Source organism: Trachinotus anak, unplaced genomic scaffold, assembly GCF_046630095.1.
Source record: "Trachinotus anak isolate AG129_WGS33_773 ecotype Australia unplaced genomic scaffold, CSIRO_AGI_Tana_v1 ptg000021l, whole genome shotgun sequence".
Classification (NCBI taxonomy): Eukaryota; Metazoa; Chordata; class Actinopteri; order Carangiformes; family Carangidae; genus Trachinotus; species Trachinotus anak.
The window spans coordinates 16,242,769-16,263,094 of NW_027273872.1; the positions used below are offsets into that span (position 1 = coordinate 16,242,769).

General features: G+C 42.7%; 3 protein-coding genes across 4 annotated transcripts in view; 1 reads left to right on the forward strand and 2 right to left on the reverse strand.

Annotated features, from left to right (window-relative positions):
- ndst1a (N-deacetylase/N-sulfotransferase (heparan glucosaminyl) 1a) overlaps nucleotides 1–4,384 on the reverse strand; it is a 38,699-nt gene extending 34,315 nt beyond the window's left edge. The window contains exon 1 of the mRNA XM_071457146.1: nucleotides 4,186–4,384. The gene's annotated coding sequence lies outside the window, so the exon portion shown is untranslated. The remainder of the gene's footprint in view (nucleotides 1–4,185) is intronic.
- Nucleotides 4,385–6,227: 1,843 nt separating this feature from the next.
- Nucleotides 6,228–11,775, forward strand: rbm22 (RNA binding motif protein 22). The gene is made up of 11 exons (XM_071457148.1): nucleotides 6,228–6,319; nucleotides 7,623–7,676; nucleotides 7,774–7,803; nucleotides 7,928–8,060; nucleotides 8,187–8,287; nucleotides 8,821–8,993; nucleotides 9,255–9,455; nucleotides 9,644–9,808; nucleotides 10,241–10,329; nucleotides 10,615–10,743; nucleotides 11,007–11,775. Exons 1-11 carry the CDS (start codon nucleotides 6,266–6,268, stop codon nucleotides 11,159–11,161), a joined length of 1,284 nt encoding a protein of 427 aa, XP_071313249.1. The 5' UTR covers nucleotides 6,228–6,265; the 3' UTR covers nucleotides 11,162–11,775.
- On the reverse strand, nucleotides 11,296–16,680 carry LOC139605565 (myozenin-2). 2 transcript variants are annotated; one of them, XM_071457149.1, is made up of 6 exons: nucleotides 16,531–16,662; nucleotides 15,892–15,986; nucleotides 14,720–14,883; nucleotides 14,074–14,155; nucleotides 13,201–13,384; nucleotides 11,296–12,351 (listed from the first exon to the last, which is right to left on the reverse strand). In XM_071457149.1, exons 2-6 carry the CDS (start codon nucleotides 15,977–15,979, stop codon nucleotides 12,168–12,170), a joined length of 702 nt encoding a protein of 233 aa, XP_071313250.1. In that variant the 5' UTR covers nucleotides 15,980–15,986; nucleotides 16,531–16,662; the 3' UTR covers nucleotides 11,296–12,167. The 2 variants fall into 2 exon arrangements, with proteins under 2 accessions (XP_071313250.1, XP_071313251.1); XM_071457150.1 differs by having other exon boundaries at nucleotides 12,118–12,351; nucleotides 14,002–14,155; nucleotides 16,531–16,680.
- Between the last annotated feature and the right edge of the window lie 3,646 nt (nucleotides 16,681–20,326).

Here is a 20,326-nt window from a genome sequence, read left to right on the forward strand (position 1 = left end):
GCAGACCAGTGCCGAGAGCTCCCTCGCCGAGCGTATCAACGTGCTGTACCCCGAGGGTCCGCCGGAATGGCTGAGGTGAAGTCCATTAAGACCCGACAGCTTGTTTTTTGACCACTAAATAAAACAGGGTATTTTTCTGTGTCAGTGGTATAAATAGCTTTTAGCTTTGGAGCTGGAGTGCACAAATTTCTCAGGGGTTGAAAACTCCACTGCAAGAAGAAAAAGAAACCCATGGATTGGGTTGCTAACACCGCATCATCACAGGTGTGGACCTAGACCCAGGTGAATAAAATCAGAATACGAAGGCATTGTCACACAGGTGTCAGGAACTCATGTACATAGAAAACTGCTTCATGTCATAACTTGTCTAGACATTAGCCGAGCTTCATCGAATAACTTTTGGTTATTCATCACTAGTCATTTATATGCCAATCCCTACTGAGTCTAACTACCACTGTGGGCCTTGTCAGAGTGAAGTGGAGTATAATCTACCAAAGACAATTGAGGGTTTTCCAACGGCGCTGTTCATTTTAACTTGTTCAGGATCAGAGTTGTCACCTAAAATGCCTAAAACGATGTCAATGTCTGTGTCTGAACGGTGGCGCAGGGGGTGATAAGTAGAAGAGCCATAAAAACCAGGCTGTGTTCTGCTGGGGATAAATCCATATCCCACATAACCTGTCCTGCTCTTCTGGCATACTTCCCGATCCCTCAGGCAACCAGAGCTGGCTACCTCTGAGCCTATGACATCGTTCCTACTTTCCCAGCACTTACGCTCCAATCATGTGTCACCTGATGAAACGCTACACCCTCGCCACCATTATTTGTCTGGATACACGAGCCTCTGGAATGTATCGGATTCCTGCCTCGGGGGATAAGCACCTTGGAAACATGGTCTTACCTTCACTGGCTAGCTTCTCCCGTCCTCTCCCTCTCCCTCTCCCCCTCTCTCTCTCTCTCCTCGTCTGTCTTTCCATTCAGCAAAATTCCACTAGAGGCCTGCTTGATTTACGCCGCATCATTGCCCATCTATTATGTGCTCACATTTTTGACGTACATTTCATAGTAGAAGGACATGTGAGGGACTGTTTAGAGTTTTGGGACTGTTTTTGTTTTCAGGCTGTCTGCCACCGTCCCAGCCAGAAGGTGAGTGAACACCATCCTTTGCCCAGTCACTGTATGTGCTGGGTCACAATACCTCCCATGCTTGAGAGTAAGCACCAGAGCTCACCCAGAAATTCAAATCAGAAAACCACTTTGTCCTACAGTGCAACGGTGCAGTGCAACCACTCTCAACCTATCTCCCCTCTCCAGAGAGCAACAGTTATGCCGTACAGTAGTCTGGCCTGTAGCATCGAGTATCTCTGAGTCACTGGCCAGCGTAATTCAGTCTTGGGAATTATGACAGTGGAAAATCATTTCCCTGGGCCGGGGATAGGAGGCCATGGCTAATCGTTCAGTAATCTGATCTGCCTGCATACTGTAGCATTCAGCAGGGCCGCTAGCCTAGCCAGCCAGTCACACATGTGGACACCCCCGGTGCCTGCCAACTATCTGATGGAGGCTAGCACTATTCAAAAACAACTCTCCAGGTTTTCCCGAGGATTACAGATGCTATCGGATCATTTGCTAATGCTCAGTTGTGCTGTGCAGTTTGAAATGTATTTACTCTGCTCCTGCTCTCCAATACCCCTCACGATAGCACGGCCTAAGCCAAAAAATGCCACAGCTACATTCCAGGCAGAAAAAGGCGCCTCAATACAAACTCAATACTTTACAGGCTGCAATGGTACAATCTGCCTCTCGCATTCTAGTGTATTAATCCAAAAATCTGATTTAACAAGTAAAACAACCAAGTTCGTCTGTCAAACAGCAGGCTATTCTGGGTATACTTCCAATTGTTGATTCCAGTATCGAGTGGAGCCGGTGGCGCTGTAGTAGTATAGTAGAACAAGAAGAACCATAGGGAGCAGTGCTGTGGCACAAAGCAATGCTTATACCGAGCAGAGAGGGTTGGGGGGCTTGAGTTTTGGAAAGATGCCTGGCTTCAGCCCCACTCTAAAGAGAGGTCTGCCCCCACACACACACTCTGAGTGTGGCTACAACAGGCACTGACATGGAAAAATACAAGAGCTGGCATGTTTTTGGGCACTGCAGTTCCCTACAGTTACCTCGTCTAGCATTAAATGTGATAGTGTAGTTACTGCAGCACAATTAAATTGACGTCCTCCTCTGTTCAGAGATAAGCAGCAATAAAGCAGTCGACGCCATGACTGGCAACAAACAAGGTTCCCCTTACTATTCCCCATTCAAGCCTGAAATTTAAAATGATGTATTGTCCGTGATCATGTCTCATTCCGATAAAGGGCCAAAACACTGCTCGGTGACATGATCCGTCATATACGGTCGCACCTTCAGCATTTTATCTTCCTCCACGTGTAGGCATTGTAACCCCGTCGCAACATTTCACAGGCATATCTAAGTGAAGAGATGCTGATATATGATCAAATGGCTGCGGCAGCAGTGGCAGCCTTCATCAGCTGAAAGCGCTAGATCACAGCATGTTGGCAGCCGGTGGGAGCAGTCAGATGGAGGGTTAGAACAACCAGACAAACAGTTGGCACGGATAAACAGAATGCAACTTAAGGTTCAGCTCTCCACAAATTTGACAAACAAATGACAGCAACCACACTCTTTTTTTTTTCCTAATTAAATGGAATAAGCCCTACATTTTTTTTAATTTTTTTTTTTGGTGAATGCAGGGTGGAACATGTGATAAACAGTATATGGCTTTGAAACAGCAAAAATGGGAAGCAATGTTAAAATAAGTCTCATGATACTTAAAAGCGAAAGGGACAGCACTTTTCAGTCACAAGAATGTGTTCAGCAGCTGAGGCGAAATGCAGGGAAAGTCCTTATGACTTTGCCAAATACATTCTGAGTGTGAGTCATTCTCCTTTGGTAATCTCTTACTCACATAGGTTCACACTCGCATGCGTGTACACCCCAAGGCAACAGATTTCAGGCAGGTCTGGACTGCCCCTATTTTCTACAGACCAAGTCAAGTGTTAATCACATTTAATAGATGGAGCTATCTTGGTGAAGAGAGACATTTGCTCGATCTTACACCACAAAGCAGCCTCATACAGTAAATCCAGAACTTATTGAAGAAAACACAGTGCGTGACTGGTGCACTGTGCAACAGCCCATCAAACCACATAAAAACAACATCATAAAACTACTAAATTACAATGGCCACGACAATTATCCTGCAAAGTCTGCATTATCTGTTTGTTTGTGAGTTTATGGTCGGGGGAAGTGTTTTTTTTTTGTTTTTTTTTTTTCCATTTGTTATGATCAGCATGCAGAGGATTCCTACAGAATGAATCATCTGTCACAACTCAGCAAGTCACCACTGCTGATAATTAACCCAGGTTCCCCGAAATCATTGGTACTAATCAAGTAATGTTAAGGTAAAAAAAAATCGTTGCATTCCTGTGGCGATCTATTGTCCACCTCTGTCATGTGCGGCGCCGTCAGATTAGGTGGCGGACAGTCGTATCGACCTTTAATTATAATCTGCACAGAAAATCGTTTGGCCTCATCATCGCAGGAGACACGGTGGAGTAACATTTGTGGATAAATCGCTACGTTGTTGCCGATTTATCGCAGCTAACTTGAGGCGAGCATCTGATAATACTCTGAACCGCGGCTGCTGCAAAGTTGCAAAAACAAGTTAGTCGGTGGTCGCTGGTGCCGGGCTGCGTTAGGATCCGGCTGGATGAAGGGATTCCGACATTAAACCACGGAGCAGGGGCCAGCGGGCACAGCACTATCCTGGGTGCAAACTTCGACATGACCCGCTGCAGCAACAACAATAACGCTGGCCTCCCGTCTCTCTCTGCTGCCACACGGACTAGCTGAAAGCTGCACCGAGCCTCCACCACATCGTCTGGGCTTTATGTTCCCAGCCAGGGGAAGGGGAAGGGGAAGGGGGGGGGGGGAGAGAGAGGAGAGAGCCAGGCCGACAAACTGGCCTCATTCTCCGTTCTGCGCCAGACAACGCTCCCTGGCCTGGCCTGGGAGACCGAGCGGCGGGGCTCACTGTTGTCTACCCAAAAAAACAAAAAACAAAAAACGTGAGGAAACACCGCGACGAGACGCGTGTTGTGTCGATGTACTCACCTCGTCTGAGTGTAGATGGGTTCGGGACAACACACGCCGGTCGGGCTGAATGCGGGATTCAAGCACCCTGGGCGCATATCATCGTCGTGGTCGCCGTCGTCGTCGTCGTCGTCTCGGTTTGCTGTCGGCCGTGATGTGGAAGCGGCACGGCGGACTCGGCCGGGAGAGATCTGGAAATCTGAGAGTGCCCCTCTCTTTCTGCGGCTCCGTGCACCAGCAGTGGCCCATAACTGTCGACAGGAGGCGCCAGCACAGCACATTTTTGTCTCTGATATGCGCATGCATGCATATACTACACAACTCCTCAAAGAAATCAGTGTGCGATCGTATTTCTGCAGGAGCTTATGTGCATCCGTGCTCTTCAGGAGTGAGATTATAGTGGCCTTGTCGCACTGTGTGTGTGTGTGTTGCTATTATTCTGGTCGGGATTTAATTGCGCTGTGATGTTCGGATTATCCTGAAAGTTTTTATGATCTTAGTACCAGGAGCTCAGGGGTAGTCGTGGTGATTTTGATTAGTCACCACATCATGCGGATTACACAACGTGAGACTGTGAAAAACTAGATTAGATTGGATTTTTTTTTTCTTCTTATATGTATAACTAGTTTTGCATCAATGGTCTTATAAATTAAATCATTTTTCCTGATTTAAAAAAAATCACTCCAATATTCCCCTAAGAAATTGCTTATTATTATTCATAGTGCTTAATCATAGTGGCCTTATAATACTCAGTCACACTGCACTTCCTCTGGAGACATGTCCTTTTCCTCTGGGTTATATCTCTGACAGAATATCTCTAAATGATAACAATAGTTACGGTGCTGATTATTGCTATGAGGAATGAACAAACATACAGGACCATGAACAATACAGGAAATATACCTTGATGAAAACCAATGTCTCAGTGTGCCACATAGGAGCATACAAACATTGACACCACTCCACAAATGAATGGAGCTCAGAAACCTGGAGCAGCTGTGATGTAGTGCTACACCTACATGTCCCCTGACCTTGTGACTCATGAGGTTAGTGATTTTGATTACGAGTGGCTAAATCCAAGACAAAACCGTCCTTCAAAACAGCTTTGGCAGCCTCATCCGCATCACATGATAGAGGAGACAGGGTCACACGACTCGTTAAGACAAAGAAAAGGCGATGCCCAGAAGGTTTACTTTGGTGTCCCACGCAAAGCGAGACACAGCCTGTGCTTGGCTGTGAGTGGAAACATGAGGAGGAGGAGGGGGAGGGGGTCGGTAGAGGCTCCGGTTGAACCTTTTCTCATGGAAATATGATCACAAGAGCAATTGTTGATCGATAATAAGTGTCACCTCGCTGATGAGCACAAAGCAACTGATTACACTTTGAAGTCACTGCATCTGGCTCAGACTTTGAAAGCCACAGAATAGAATAGAACAGTAGACTCTCCTTTCCGACCTCTTGAAAGGTCGCTGCAACATGAAAAAGTTGCCAGCTCTGTGTTTAATCCCTGTCCTTTGACTCCACAACCTCGCCCTGACCTTAAATAAACATTAGAGGCTTAATGCCCATCCGTAATCTCAAACATCCTTTGCCCCACTAATTGGAGTTTCACACGGTAAAGACACTTGACCTGAATCTGAACAGGTGGATAGATAAACTGTAAGTGGACGACACAATTGGCTTATACAAGCTCACACACACCAGCCAATCAGTCCATCTCTCACTCACAAGTACACACATCAAGCACCTCAGTAGAAATTTACTCTGTTACATGTCGAAATCCTGCAAATCCTATTTAAGTCCATCTAGAAGATTTAAATAAAGCAAGTAAGATGAGCAGAATAGAAATAAAATAGTGCCTCAGAGCACACAGTGACAGTTACATCTTCACAACTAAGCTGCAGGTGGCAGAGTCACTTGTCATATAAAGCCAGTGTTGCCACTTATTTCCAAACATTTCTTTTTCTTTCTTTCTTTCTTTTTCTTATGGTGTAAATCTGGTACAATCTTGAAATAGGGCGACACCCCTAGGTGAAACGTGGCTCTCTGGCGCGGTGCATTGTGGACGGACACTTGGCCCGGTTGGCTCACACTCTGCAAAATGGCGACGTCCCTAGGATCTAACACGTACAATAGACAGAACTGGGAAGATGCGGTAGGTTTAATCATCGACACAGTGTTCAGGGCGGGGAGTTTGACTAAAACACAACAATTTTCTGTTACATCCCAGGAATTGAAATGCTCGTTTAACCGACTCGCTTGCCACTAACATTGCAGACTTGCGTGATAGCTAGTTAGCATTTCGTTAGCTAGTAGTAGAAGCATGGCTGCTACCGTCTTAGCATGTCAGTGTCAGCTAAAGCGTTAAAGTTAATTTGTATTTAATAATATACACCCTTTCCTCTTGACATAACAACGCTGAGAGACAGATGTTGGGCGATATAATCCGAAATTGGCCCAAAAGCAATCATCGTCGCTGAAATTTAAACATGTTATGCTAAAGTTAGCTATCGAAGCTAATCAAGTCTAGCGTTAGCAGGCTAACAATAATAAAACGAAGTTGCATCAAATAATCGGCTAATAACTTCAACTCATAACTGGTAAAAACAGAACCGAACCAAACTAACACATCAGCAAATTCTTGGTTGTCTGCTGTTTTTAAATAAGATTTACAGCTTAAACTCGTATCATTAAGATGCCGATTTAGCTTAGCAGGCGCCTTGAGAAGAGGACCAAACCCGCTTATTTGACGATGAATAATAGCTTTGGTAACTTTAATAACTTTGTTCTCCTCTTCGTGGAATTATTAGAAGAGTGGTCTGTGTTTTAAACACTTCTTAGTTCAGTACACCATGTTGGCTTGTTAATGGAGTCAGTGATATTGGTCAGTCATCGTATAGACAAATCGGCCATTGTAGTGGGAAAGCCAGAAAACTGATGTAACCCACTGTTTGACCTAGGTTGCTTTTCAGTGAACTGTTTGCGCATCAAGCAACTGTATTTTGGAACCACTTAAAGTCCCTAACCCTACTATATATGGCAACAAATCAGTTTCCTCTCTTAAGCCTTGACATAACATGGCCTTTGGCCAATGTTGGTTTTATCAAGACAGCAGAATATAAACTTTGCAACCTTAGACTATGTAGTTAAGAGCTACTTATATTTAGGTGTTCGGCTGATGTTGTCAGTGGGATGGATTCAGCAAGGTCATTTTCAGCTGTTAGCACTTGGACTGAAACGGCATCCTTCAACAGATGGCAAAGTAGGAATGAGCAAGTCCCATTGCACTCCTTGTATTCACACATGTTAATTCGCCAAGATGCTCACAGTAGAGAGTTAAACAGACTGTAGGCCAAGTTACAGCTTCCGGAAATTGAATCAGTGACCTGTTGGATGTATAACAGACAAGGTGCTTGGCTTTTTACTAAATAAACATCTGTTTTTCCTTTGTCTTCCAGGATTTTCCAATTCTGTGTCAGACATGTTTAGGAGAAAATCCTTACATCCGCATGGTGAGTGATCATGACTGTCGTTGCAAAGTGAAATTTTCTGTAGTGTTGATTTCAATAGTTATGCAGGTTTTACATTTATTCGTGCTTTGCATTACAGACCAAGGAGAAGTATGGGAAAGAATGCAAGGTATGTTTTGTAATCCTATTTCAAATCATGATTATGCAGCACAAAACATAGTTTAACTTACATTTTTATCATTGTGTTCCATGTACGAATATATATCCATACATTGTCATTCTTTGCCCATTAGATCTGTGCTCGACCCTTTACTGTGTTCCGGTGGTGTCCAGGGACACGAATGCGTTTCAAGAAGACAGAGGTCTGTCAGACCTGCAGTAAAATGAAGAATGTTTGTCAGACATGTCTGCTTGATCTGGAGTACGGTGAGTCTCTGGGACTGACTCCTTGTAATCTGTAAATGTAAATTGTCCCGTGTACACTTGTTATGGTTTGCTAAAGCATATAGCTGTGTGCGTTGACCCCTCTTGTCACACTTTGTGTTTTTTCAGGTTTGCCTATCCAGGTCAGAGACACTGGGCTTTCGATCAAAGATGAGGTTCCTAAATCTGATGTGAACAAAGAGTACTACACACAGAACATGGAGAGAGAGGTATGTTTGCTTTCTGATGCTGGATAAAAAAAAAAAAAAAAAAGTTTTGTCAGTTTATAGTGACAGCTACAACAGCTAAGCCTAGTTGTAGGCATGTCCTGAATACTTTCCTTTGTCCCCAGTTTTAAGTCCTTAAATAATATTTGGCGAAACAGAGTCTGGTCCAATTTTTGTTATTATTTTTCCTACACTGTACGTCTTTTATGTATATACTCTACCCATGGTGTATGTACATTAAAATGAGTAAAGCAACTTACATATGTCTGATGTGAATATTTTTACATTAAGAAAATATGACCAACATCAGTTTTCTTTTGAGTTTTGTATTGTAGTTAGAATTGTCCATGTGGGTGAGTCATTGACTAGTTGTGGCCGCAGATTTTAATCATTTATGACACCTTACGGGTTTTGTTCACCTATAAAACCCCCCCACTATAATAGGCCCAACAGGACATCCCTAACTTAGGTTTCTTTTTCAAATTGGAATTTTTCTGTCATTAATCTGTCATGTCTGTTTGAACATGTGTTCTCAGATAGCCAATTCTGATGGCACACGGCCTGTGGGCCAGCTAGGTAAGGCCCCCAGCTCTAGTGATATGTTGCTGAAGCTGGCCCGTACAACGCCATATTACAAGAGGAACCGGCCGCACATCTGCTCCTTCTGGGTGAAGGGAGAGTGTAAGAGAGGGGAGGAGTGTCCCTACAGGTGAGTGACACTCAATGAAGCTGGCTACAGTTGCTTAGTGGTCAAACTTGCTGCTATGGGATCAACAGTGCATGGCTGGAGCTGAATGTTTTTTATCTTGATTTATTTTTATATATGAATTTTACATATATTTTGAGTACTTGCTACTAAAAGCAAAACAAACACACTGTGTTCTTACAGGTCAATTTGTGATTTCCTAATACTTGTTATGGTTGTCGTGCTGTCAGCATTTTCTTATTATGGCTCTGTGTTTTCACACAGGCACGAGAAGCCCACAGATCCTGATGACCCTCTTGCTGACCAGAACATAAAGGACCGTTACTATGGCATCAATGACCCAGTAGCCGACAAGCTGCTGAAGCGGGCCTCGACTATGCCCCGACTGGACCCACCAGAGGACAAGTCCATCACCACCCTCTACATAGGGGGTTTGGGAGATACTGTCACAGATGGAGATCTCAAGTAAGGATTTCTATTTCATAACAAGCTCTCGTGGAATTTCCTGTTGTTAATGAGAGTGGGTTTTACTTTTTTCTAGATATGATAGAAAGGCATCGACTGTTCAATTACTGTTGACAGTTGTTACAATTTTAAACCTTATCTATAACCAGTGTTATGGTTCTATTGGACCTTTATCTGTGTGTTTGCAGGAGTCACTTTTACCAGTTTGGTGAGATTCGAACCATCACCATAGTCCAGAGGCAGCAGTGTGCCTTCATCCAGTTTGCCACGCGGCAGTCGGCCGAAACAGCTGCTGAGAAGTCCTTCAACAAACTGATCATAAATGGACGCAGGCTCACTGTCAAGTGGGGAAGGTAAGAACTTGATGAAGATGGTAAAACTTCAACATTAGGGTGTCCATCTCCAACACGACCTCCTGACACTAACAGCAATAACAATAGCCTGTGAAGCAGTGCATTGTGTGGATGCAACTGAAAAAAAAAAACCTCCTGTCATCTGGTAAAATTTGATAGTGTCCACACAGCCTCACCAAGCAGAGACAGGTGGGGAGGAGAGGTGAATATTTATGTGATAATTTGCTTATTAACACCAGGAATGGTGTTACCATCACAGACATAACTGACAGTAAACTGACAGCAGTGCATTTAAAATAATAATGCAGACATTGTAAGAATTATTTTACCATAGCAAATAAATGGACGCATTCCGTTGCTGCACACAACGCAGTGATATTTAACAAAGTGATGTGATCAATATGATCAACTTGTATGGTTTGTCTTTTTAAGGTCTCAGGCAGCAAGAGGAAAGGAGGGCATCAAAGATGGTGTCAATGAGATGGGTACTAGACTTGATCCTGTACCGGGACTGCCTGGAGGTGAGTCTGCAAATACAGGCAGAGTTGAAATGTGCACATGTGTGAGTGAGAGAGTGTGCATAATGACATAACCATGTAAGAATACTCTAGTCTGAAGTAGTATTTAATGTCTACTTTTTCTTTTGATTGTTGAATCGTTAATTCAACCCTGTTGGTGTAATACATACGGACAGCTATGCCTGCAGAAATAGAAAAATTCTTATTGCTATTGACAGTGGATGGAAGTAACACTGGTGTTACTAATGATTACTCAGTTTTCTAACTGTGTTTCTCTTTGTACCATAGCTCTTCCTCCACCACCAGCTTTGGATGAAGAGGCTCCTGCAAACTACTTCAACCTGGACCCTAGCACCTCTCCTGCTGTCATGAACATTGCTCTGCCCCCACCTCCAGGCATTAACCCACCTCCTCCAGGTAAAATTGTAACCTTGATCCCACAGATGGAGCTTATCATATACATACATAGTAAAATATTATATATGTGAAGTATAAAAGAGCTTTTAAAAAACAACATAATTAACCGTACACTGGTGTTAACTTGGTAATCCTCATCTGTTGTTTTTATATATTTGAATTTAGCAAAATTGCTGAGAAGATAGTTATTAAATGATTTAAACGCAGCGATAAAAGGTAGATACCTAACCCTGTATTCTCTTTGTTTTCATCTGCTTATTCAGGTTTCGGCCCTCCAATGTTTCACCCCATGGGTCCCATGGCTCCTCCTATGCCCCCTCCAATGAGCATGAGACCTCCTGGTCAAATCCACTACCCCTCCCAGGATCCTCAGCGCATGGGTGCCCATGCTGCTCATGGCTCACGCCATGGTGATTAGCTGCTAGAGTGAAGTGGTACTGTGTTATTCTTTTCCCTGAGTCAAACCTGGTCACTTCAGATGCTGTCAGTGGGCCTGAAACCTGCAGACCACTTCTGGGAGAAATACACTGCATAGAAAAGACAGTTAATGTCTTACAGTATAACATCTGATTTATTATGCCACCTCCAGTGCAGTGAATGAACTGAAAGAACACCATCTGTGTCTGGAGAGACACAACCTGGATCTTACCAGATGACTTTGTCACTGCTCACATTCAAAAATTACCAGAACAGCAACTAAACAGCGGAACTTAACACAGTAAAAGACTTCACACATTAGAGTACTGACCAATGTGATCAGGGTTGTTTTTAAAGGACTCCTGTGCTCGGAGCCATTGTACATATAAAAATGTATACTTTAGGTAAAAGTTGTCCTTGTCACATCGTACAAATTATCACATGGAGTTGAATTCTGAGGAGCATTTTTAAACCTATTCATTTTCAGTTTGTTTGACTTTTTTTTTTTTTATTTGACACATTCTTAATATTCCACAACATAAAGACTTGGTTATTGTAAGGCTTTCTTTGTATGTTGTTTTCACTTGTCATTAAAATGACCTTTTTTTTGTCATTAATCATCTCAGAGTTCATATTATTCATCATTAATGTAACAATATACTGTTGTATGTGTGTTGTCTGGGTAGTGGAGAAAACATTGTAAGGCCTCAGTATGAAAAGAGACTGAAATGGTGAGAGGAGGTGAATCAGGTATTGAGACACTTTGATTGGGTGAGGGGAAAAAATTGTTAGGACTGATCATCCTGTAGCAGCATATAACTGATTCCAGCATCCAGAGTTTGCGTCAGCTGGTCAAACCACTCAGCGGCAGCACATTTCTATATCATGCAGGAGTGTGCTTCCCCCCGCCCCCTGCTGCAGTGCCCACTGACTAACAAGGGGACCATTTTTGAAGGAGGAGGAGCAAGCATAGGTCAGCGCTTTAGTCTTAAGTTGTCAGCCCTTTTTCATAGTTCATTTGATTCGGGGCTGTAATCATTTCCCCATCCCCTGGGTGCTCTGTTGAAGTTGGGTCGTTTGCACATGCGGTCCAGAGCGATGCCGGGCAAGTTCTGGGATTCCACTGCCTCAAAGCTCATCACTGGTATCACCCTCTTGCTGGCCATAGCACCCCCAAAAGGCATGGGAGATCTGAGGAAAACAAAGAAAACTCCTTATTAAGCAGGCTCAGTGCATTGTTTCACGTTACTGGCAAAACGTGACTCTAGGTATCGTGGCTATCACACCTTCCCATAAAGGGTGGGGGGAAACTTTTAAACGATACATGATACCCAGTCTGGTCATCTCTGACTTAAACTGAGGGTCCTGTTAACAGGAGAAGACCACAGGGGATTCAGGTTGAAACTGTGTGTGTGGTGAACTCAGCCTTTTCCACGTGAGCTCTGACGTGTGATTAGTTGAGTTCAGATTTAATTACAGCTTCATAATTTCGTGATAGTCTTATGGGTGTAAACAAATCCCTCCATTGGGGGTACAGTTCCAGACTGCCTGGCAGGAACCGTTTGATTGACAGCCTTAATTGAGTAAAGTCTGAGTTTGTCTTTCCTCTATTCGCCATTTCTCCCATCTGCCCAAGCTTAACCTTTGTTCTGCCTCGCTGGCGTGATGCACTTCCTTGTGTGCCAAGAGAAAGGTGATTCCTTTTCGTGCGCAATCTGTCTTAGTGGGGACATTAAAGGCTCGCAGCCCCCCCAGTGGATCATCTTTCAAGAGCCAGAGTTCAAAATAGCCATCACGCAGCCACACTCCAAGGAGGTGCAAGCCAGAGACTGTATTAATTTTCAAACTGTGGAAACATGGAGTGGAGCCGAGGGAAGAGATGATGGTGATGGATAACATGCTTAGATCATCTGTGGATCTATTTGAAGATGGGTGGGTCTCAACGCCCGCGCTTCCAACTGAACAGGATTTAGAAGTTCATGATTTATTTGGATGAACTGAGTAGTGACTGGTGAAGCAGGCGGAGAAAGGTAGATTTACCTGTTGAAGCACCTGTAGTTGGCAGGCTGTAGTGTTCGTGGGAGCTCAGGCAGCTGGGTATTGAGAGCGTTCAGGAGCTCTTCGTTGTTTCCCAAAGCTTCCCTCCATGGGGAACAGTAGGATTTGGGGATTACTGTTGTGTTAAACTTTTCATGAGGAATTCCCTTCAGAGGGCCAGAATATCCTGACAGAAACAAAAGTCTAATGTCAGTGGGAAAATATGACACACATCTATGGATAAGATGGCTGCGTTTAAATTCATAGTAAGCAGAAGAAGGTGTCCTGTGTTGAGAAAACTGGATAATCCTTGGGTTTTGAAAGTAATTACAAAACCCAATCGATAACTTGAAAAACAGCAAGCCCTAACACAGCACAGACAGATCTAATACGCATACAAATATCTTTGATGTCACTCCTGTCAACAATAGGAACTACAGTAATTAGATCTCGGTGTGAATCCCTGCTAATAAACAGAGCTTAGCTCACTGTCAGTCAGGCTATAAGCGGTGCCTTCTGTCAGACCAAATACACAACAGCAGTCAGCAAAGACGCTCGCAGATAACTGCTCTCAACAAACTGCCAACCATCCTGGCAGTGATGACAATAAAATCAAATTTATGTGCTCTACACATTTCCATATGAAAGATGCATCCTAACAGATGAATGTGAGAGTGTCCATGCATTACACAAGCGCATCCTTTTGCCCAGGCACTAGCACTGCCCAAGCATTGAAGGTGAACTAGTCCTATGGCTCGTGGCCGTCTGCGGCAATCCTTTCATCACCTTTGTATCACCATTTACCTGGAGCAAGGACGTCAGGACTGCCCCTCTTTGCTACAGTCTTCTGTAGGTTCATGACCAGGCTATGCTTACCAGGGATGGAGAAAGCCTGGTTTTCTTTTCCTCCCTGTGGCCCTGGGATGATTTGTTGGGGAGGAGTGGCCTCCAGATGGACCTGAGGGCACAAAGTTAGGTTTCTTTGAATTTATGAACTTCACAAATGCTGCGCCACACTTTATTAGGGGGCACTCCACCAATTTTAGACACAAAGTTTAGTTTAGTAATCTGGAACAGTTGTATAATATCTTCAGTGGCTTTGGAGGGAGCTTTCTGAAGTTTGAAAAAAAAACCCTGATGATGTCATCAATACAAAAAGCCTGCATTAGAAACTGATCGTGTAGAGTCTGACAGAAGTGGGTATTTAGGAGACAGGGGTCTAAAGTTAGGTAAAAGAGATGCTACTGAAATTCATTATGGGAAGTAGGTTACAGCATTTTAAAAATGTTTATTTTAAGCCAAACTAAAGACCAAAATCAGGATAAAAAGACTGAGACTGCAGAGGGGCCAGCGAAGAGACAGACTTCATTGGTTATTAATTATAGTTCTTTGATGCATCCAGCCCAGCAAGAAGCTGTTATGTGGCATTAACTGCATGTCAGAAACACAGATTCATACAGAGTATGCTTAGTTCAGTGGATGTAAGTCATCATGCGTTCTGTGCCATCTGTCAATTCCTTACATTATTGGTGTTGTAACCACTGTTGGCAGAGTTCTCCACAGTGAACATATCCACTCTCCTCTGTCTCTCCTGAAACATGCGAGAGCCTCGATTAGAGGGAAGATTCAGCTCCTCCATCATCACATCCTTTGGAACACTGATCTTCTTCCCCAGGTTCAGACCCCCTGGCACAACATGACACACAAATGGAGGGGATTTAATAAGTGATTACATTTAACGTCCCTGTGCGTTTTCAAAATGGCAGTATGAGTCCAGAAGTGTGTTTGCCCCAGGTTTTTGTGCTGTGTAGCATTGCATCAGGCGACTCTAAACCTGCATAAACACAACACGACATTTAGTTGTTAGTGCGAAGGCAGTGACAGCAGCAACTTCCAGACATTTGGAAAGAGAAGGGAACTAACACAGACTAATAAGGACCTTTGGCAAATCATAATGTCTCCTCTGATCTTCTTGTTTCTGTCAACTTTAAACAGCTGAGGGGTACTGATATGAAAAAGCCAAACCGTGTGCAGCATCACTAAGTTGGTATCCGCACCGCTTTTGCTCAGGGTCTCTTCTCGTGTTATATCATGGCACAGTAGAGTTTCTGAAATAGCCTCCAGATGATGTCAAGAGGTGTGTAATGTTTGTTGTGGTCCTGGGTTGCATGGGTAACTGGGCATATAAATAGGATCTTTGGATGAAAGGCTAATGTAAGAGAGCGGATGGCCTTCTTTCTTCCACAGGATAAGTGTTCGGAGAAGTCTGGGCAGATGCCACCCTCGAGGAGCTGCCTTTGATCGGCCTGTGTAAAATTCAGTGGTGGGAGTCACATTTTGCTGAGTTTAGGGGACTTGGTTTCAAAGCCTAGCAGGACGACAGCACTGGAAAACGAACAGTGCAACTGGGATAGTCCCTGCTGGAATGCTTAAAGAATTTCAGCTACACACTGGCACTCCTTGGATCTGGGTGTAGCACACTCCACGTGTCCCCAGGCAGCGGGTTAAGACACTTTGATGTTTGACTTGATTACATCTGACGGCCCTGGATGTGATCACACACTTTGGCAGTTGTCGATGCATTACGTCAGCTAGTTTGTGTATCAGTTTGCCATCAAATATTATGTGCGCCTAAGTCGATTGTGTGCCAATATCCAGACTGGAACAAAACCAGTGCATCCACAGTACACTCACCTCCTCTGGCTTCCTTAGCCAGAGCCTTGGCTTGAAACATCCTCTGTTTCACCATGTCATTTTGGCCAGACTGCATCATCAGCATCATCGTTGTTCTGTGATGGACACAGACATTTTCTGAATTATTTCAAGGATTTATCTAAATTGTAGTGTTATGGCACTACTTCAATATATAACCTACGACTTCTGATTTAGTGACAATCAAGAGAAAAAATACTCTCCTATAATTTCCTGTTCATTGTAAAACACAAGCCCTAAGTCATATGTTATAATTATAAGTTTTATTAAGGGCAACTCCATTTTGTTAAGTGAATGTGACTACATTACTCCAGCCACGTGTTTTGTCCAAGCAATGCATTTACTGATATTTTAATTAAATCTGTAATTATTAAAATGTGTATTTACCCATGAAATCAACAGCAGCACCACAATAGAACCACGTGACATCTTTACATTTTAAAGCTGCTTCTCCAGCGACACAGAAATGTTTGATTTTCCACGTTACATGTTACAGTACATTAAAGGACCTAGTGGCTTCCACACCTAACGCTCCTTTCAGTCAGGTTGTAAGTTGTGCCTTCTGTCACTGCTTATTTTGCTCATAATAAAGGCCTAAGCTCCCCTCACCTTGGTCCTTACCTGTGTCTCCTGCCTGTCGGGTGTTGGAGTTGCTCCGGATGGTTGAGTGGTTGATCCCGTACTGGAGTTGGGATGCTTCCACGCTCTGCTCTGATACTCCTTAGCAGAGAAGGAGCAGTCTGTATAAAACTCCCCAGGATGCCTCCAGTGCTTACCTCACTCAGTTTATTTTAGCAGAGGGGCAAGAGAGTGAAAACGGATGGAGGGAGTGTTTCGTGGGGAGGTGGGGGTATAAAAGGGCGATTAAGGGGAAGGGGCTTGTAAAAAGATTTGCATCCTGACCTCGGACCTCTTTGATAATAAAAATCTGATACCCTGCATGTGTGTATGTGTTCATTTGAACAGCTGCGGTCCAGACAGTGACAGCTATATGAGAGGCCGAGCATCTAACTTCTCCACTGCAAACATAGACACATAAACATAATCCCACTATATGTTCTTCTTCTCCATCATTATATTGATTATTTTTCTTCTGTACACTAGTCCTGCTCCGTTTGTCATAGAAACTCCATTCTAACACCAAAACATGCAGCTTGGGAGATAGGTAGAATTACTTTTCTCAGATATACGTCTCATTATTTCCAAAATGGTAAATGTTTTGTCTGACATTTTTCCTACAGAAATGAATGGGGCGACTGTTCAAATCCTCTAAACGTTCTCCTCTTTAAAACTTAACTGCTTCAGCATACTTTTAACTAGGAACTTCATAATGGGTCCCAAGACTTGCAGCTATTGAACTTATATTTGGCTTTTTGGTATCTTATAGTTTTTGATTTATCACAGTTTAAGTGTTTCAGTATTTTTTTCTGACAGTTTTTAAGCTTATAATACAATAGTGGGAGATCACAAATGTTCCAGTAACACTAAATACTGCACATCACAGTGGATCTTAGTGTCATTTATGCCCTGTGTTATGCCCCACCCTTAGGTGGCCCTAAGGGTCACCAGTGACCCACGTCAGACCAACAAGACACTTCTAAAACAATCAAAAAACCACAGTTCATTCAACTCGGAAATATACAGATAACAGGGACACCAAATCAAGACTATAGAAAACAAAGTAAGAACATAACAACCAAAAAACAAATAACCCCCGAGCTGAGCCTTTTGAATTATTTGTATGCCTTTTAATTAAATTTTTTTTATTTTTTTTAAAGCCTTTTAAATGTGTTTTACTACACTGATGAAGTTGGACGGAATTTCACTGTACAATTTTGTATAATGACAATAAATATTTTTTCTATTCTTTTCTATTCTATTCTAAATATAAATGAATAGACTGAGGGTGCTGTTTGCTTATTGTACTTGAATGTTGTCACTGTAGAGCAGGTCAAATCTGAAAATAAAATATCAATCACAGATTGTTTGCTGACATGAGGATGTGAAAATGCAAATTGGATTACTCCATTTTCTTTTTATTCTTTTCCATTTTAACTTTTAACTTTTATTACACTGCGAGAAGTGGGGTCACATGACTGCTGGGCTGAGGAGCAACAGGAGCACAGATGTGCTGATCGGGCAGCTCGCACAGGTACTCACACCTGACTGACTGCAAGCAACAGATTAATTACTTTCAAATGGAAGCTGTTGACTGCTTCTCCTGCTTATGTCATATTCATTAAATCATGTCCAGTGTAATCCTAGAACACATTCATGAGTGGAAAATTACAATTCTCAAGTGTGAAAACTGAGAAGTGGGTAAAGAACATGTGTAATGGAAAATTATTTTAGGAGAACACTTTTTTTATTAAGAAATAAAAACTTCTCAGCTGTGTTAGGCCTAAAATGCATCATTTTTTTTTAAATTCAGCAAATATTAAAAAAAAAACTCACTGTTAAGTTTACAAGTAAATGTCACCTTTGTGCTTAAGTAAAAATTAATGTTTCTCAATTTTGTGTTATTAAGGGCTGCTGAAAATGTTCTTGTTTGCTGTGCAAAGGAGAGTGTATTTTATTTCAGGTGTGATCATTGTTTTCATAGGGATGCCAAAATCCACCTCAGGCCAGTCCCACACCTAATGGTCCTCAACAGCCAGCAAGAAATGTTAAGTCATGTGCATGATGACACTCCACACACATATGGACTCAAATTAGGGTCCTAATGATTTTAAAGGGATAGTTTGGGATATCTGACGTAGTGTTGTGCGAGGTGGTCATGCATAGTCAGTGTGTTACCCGCAGTAGATTCGGATCAGTGCGCTGCCAGTTTAGAGAAGCAGCCGGGAGCACGGGCACAGAAGCAGAGCAATGTGCTGCTATGGACGGGGCTGTTTTAGATGCTTTTAAAAGGCGCCCACTGAAACAATCCAATATCTATTTAAATGTACGTTTCATTTAGACTATTTGCAGTGCTTTATCTTCTCGTCAAAACACAGTGAAGTTTAGCTCTTTCTGATTCACTCAGCTGACCTGCAGCTGTGGCGTAACACAGTGAGTCCTGTAGGTGTGCTTGTGCGTGGGAATAAGGTAGTTAAGTGACTGAAAAAAATATAGTATCAAAGGAAAGTGCTAGTTCATATAGTACTGCTCTTTTTCCATCTCTTAAAACAGCTTCAACTGCTTCTTCATACAAACTCAAACAAGCAACGCCTCAGCTTACGCAGAAGGCAGCACTTTCACCACAATTTCTTCAGAAATGGTACTTTCTAGTATCTATTTTCTATCTTTCTTTTCTTTCTTCTGTAAAGTCCTTTCTAACATCTATGCTCTCTCTCTCTCTCTCTCTCTCTCTCTCTCTATATATATATATATATATACTGCAGCCACCATGTGTTTCTCACATACAGACTTTTATGGGAGAAGCTGTAAAATTGATGAGGTCGCTGCGATCAGAGGTTGTGATTCAGTTTTCCATTTTGGGGTCAAAGGTTAAACTCTGCAGCAGTCTATTATTGATGGTGTGAGACCTTTGACGTCCTTTTCTTTCACACTGCTGTGGGTTAAGGGTGTGTTACACACCCTTTACCAGTAGTGTAAAAGATTGTAATAAATAACAATACAATGTTTTTGCCAGTGTGTTTACATTTATAACCAAATGCTTAGAAACTCCAGTTGTGATTTCTGCATGTGCCCTTTTTTGTGTTACAACAGAAGTGATGCCCTTTAACTTTATATTTGGTTGCCCTTTTTGAACTCAAGTTAGTCTTTATTGAGCAGCTTTTTTCCCCACAAATTGATTCATTGAGCCCAGCAGGAGCCGAGAGGGAAAAAACATTTTCTTTATCCCTGTTGAGATTGGATATCGATTTCACACCTGCCCTGCTCCACAATGCCACTATCCCCTGGTGGGAAGCCTCCAAGCCTCTGAAAGAAAATGTGGAGTCATCCTGAGTCACAAAAAAATCATCTGCAGACACACAATGGAAGTTGAATAGTTTCTGCCCATTAAGGGTTCATTCAAGTGTGTTTGTTTAGTAGAAAAGCAATTTTACTTGATAAAAAGAAGCCAGATTGGGTTATAGCTGCCTTTTAACAAAAAAAATGTACCTTTTGTGTTGTGCTGCATCACACAGAGCCTTAGTGATTGCAATCAATTTGTCATGTCCACTTTATTCAGACCTACTGCTTATAACAATTAATTACAAAATGAGTTATTATGATAAGTGTCTGTTAATAATCCAATGGTTTCAAGAGTCTTTTTCTAGGAGAAAACAATACTGAAAACAGGACAATGTCTCATGACTGAGTCATCTGTGTTTGAGAGGTGGCTTCCGCAGTATGTTTATGTCACGAAGAGAGAGGTGCACAACCACCAGGCGCTGACAGCTGACACAAGAACAATAGAGGCCCATTCAGA

Bases quoted from the DNA above. Each gene is read 5' to 3' on its own strand.
- rbm22 (XM_071457148.1), top strand. From the start codon at position 6,266: ATGGCGACGTCCCTAGGATCTAACACGTACAATAGACAGAACTGGGAA. The intron at 9,809-10,240 runs GTAAGAACTTGA...TGTCTTTTTAAG, and splicing joins CTCACTGTCAAGTGGGGAAG to GTCTCAGGCAGCAAGAGGAA. The intron at 10,330-10,614 runs GTGAGTCTGCAA...TTTGTACCATAG, and splicing joins TGTACCGGGACTGCCTGGAG to CTCTTCCTCCACCACCAGCT.
- LOC139605565 (XM_071457150.1), bottom strand. From the start codon at position 15,979: ATGATGCTGATGATGCAGTCTGGCCAAAATGACATGGTGAAACAGAGG. The intron at 13,385-14,001 runs GTAAATGGTGAT...TGTTTCTGTCAG, and splicing joins TCCTGACGTCCTTGCTCCAG to GATATTCTGGCCCTCTGAAG. The intron at 12,352-13,200 runs GTAAATCTACCT...TGTTTTCCTCAG, and splicing joins AACTACAGGTGCTTCAACAG to ATCTCCCATGCCTTTTGGGG.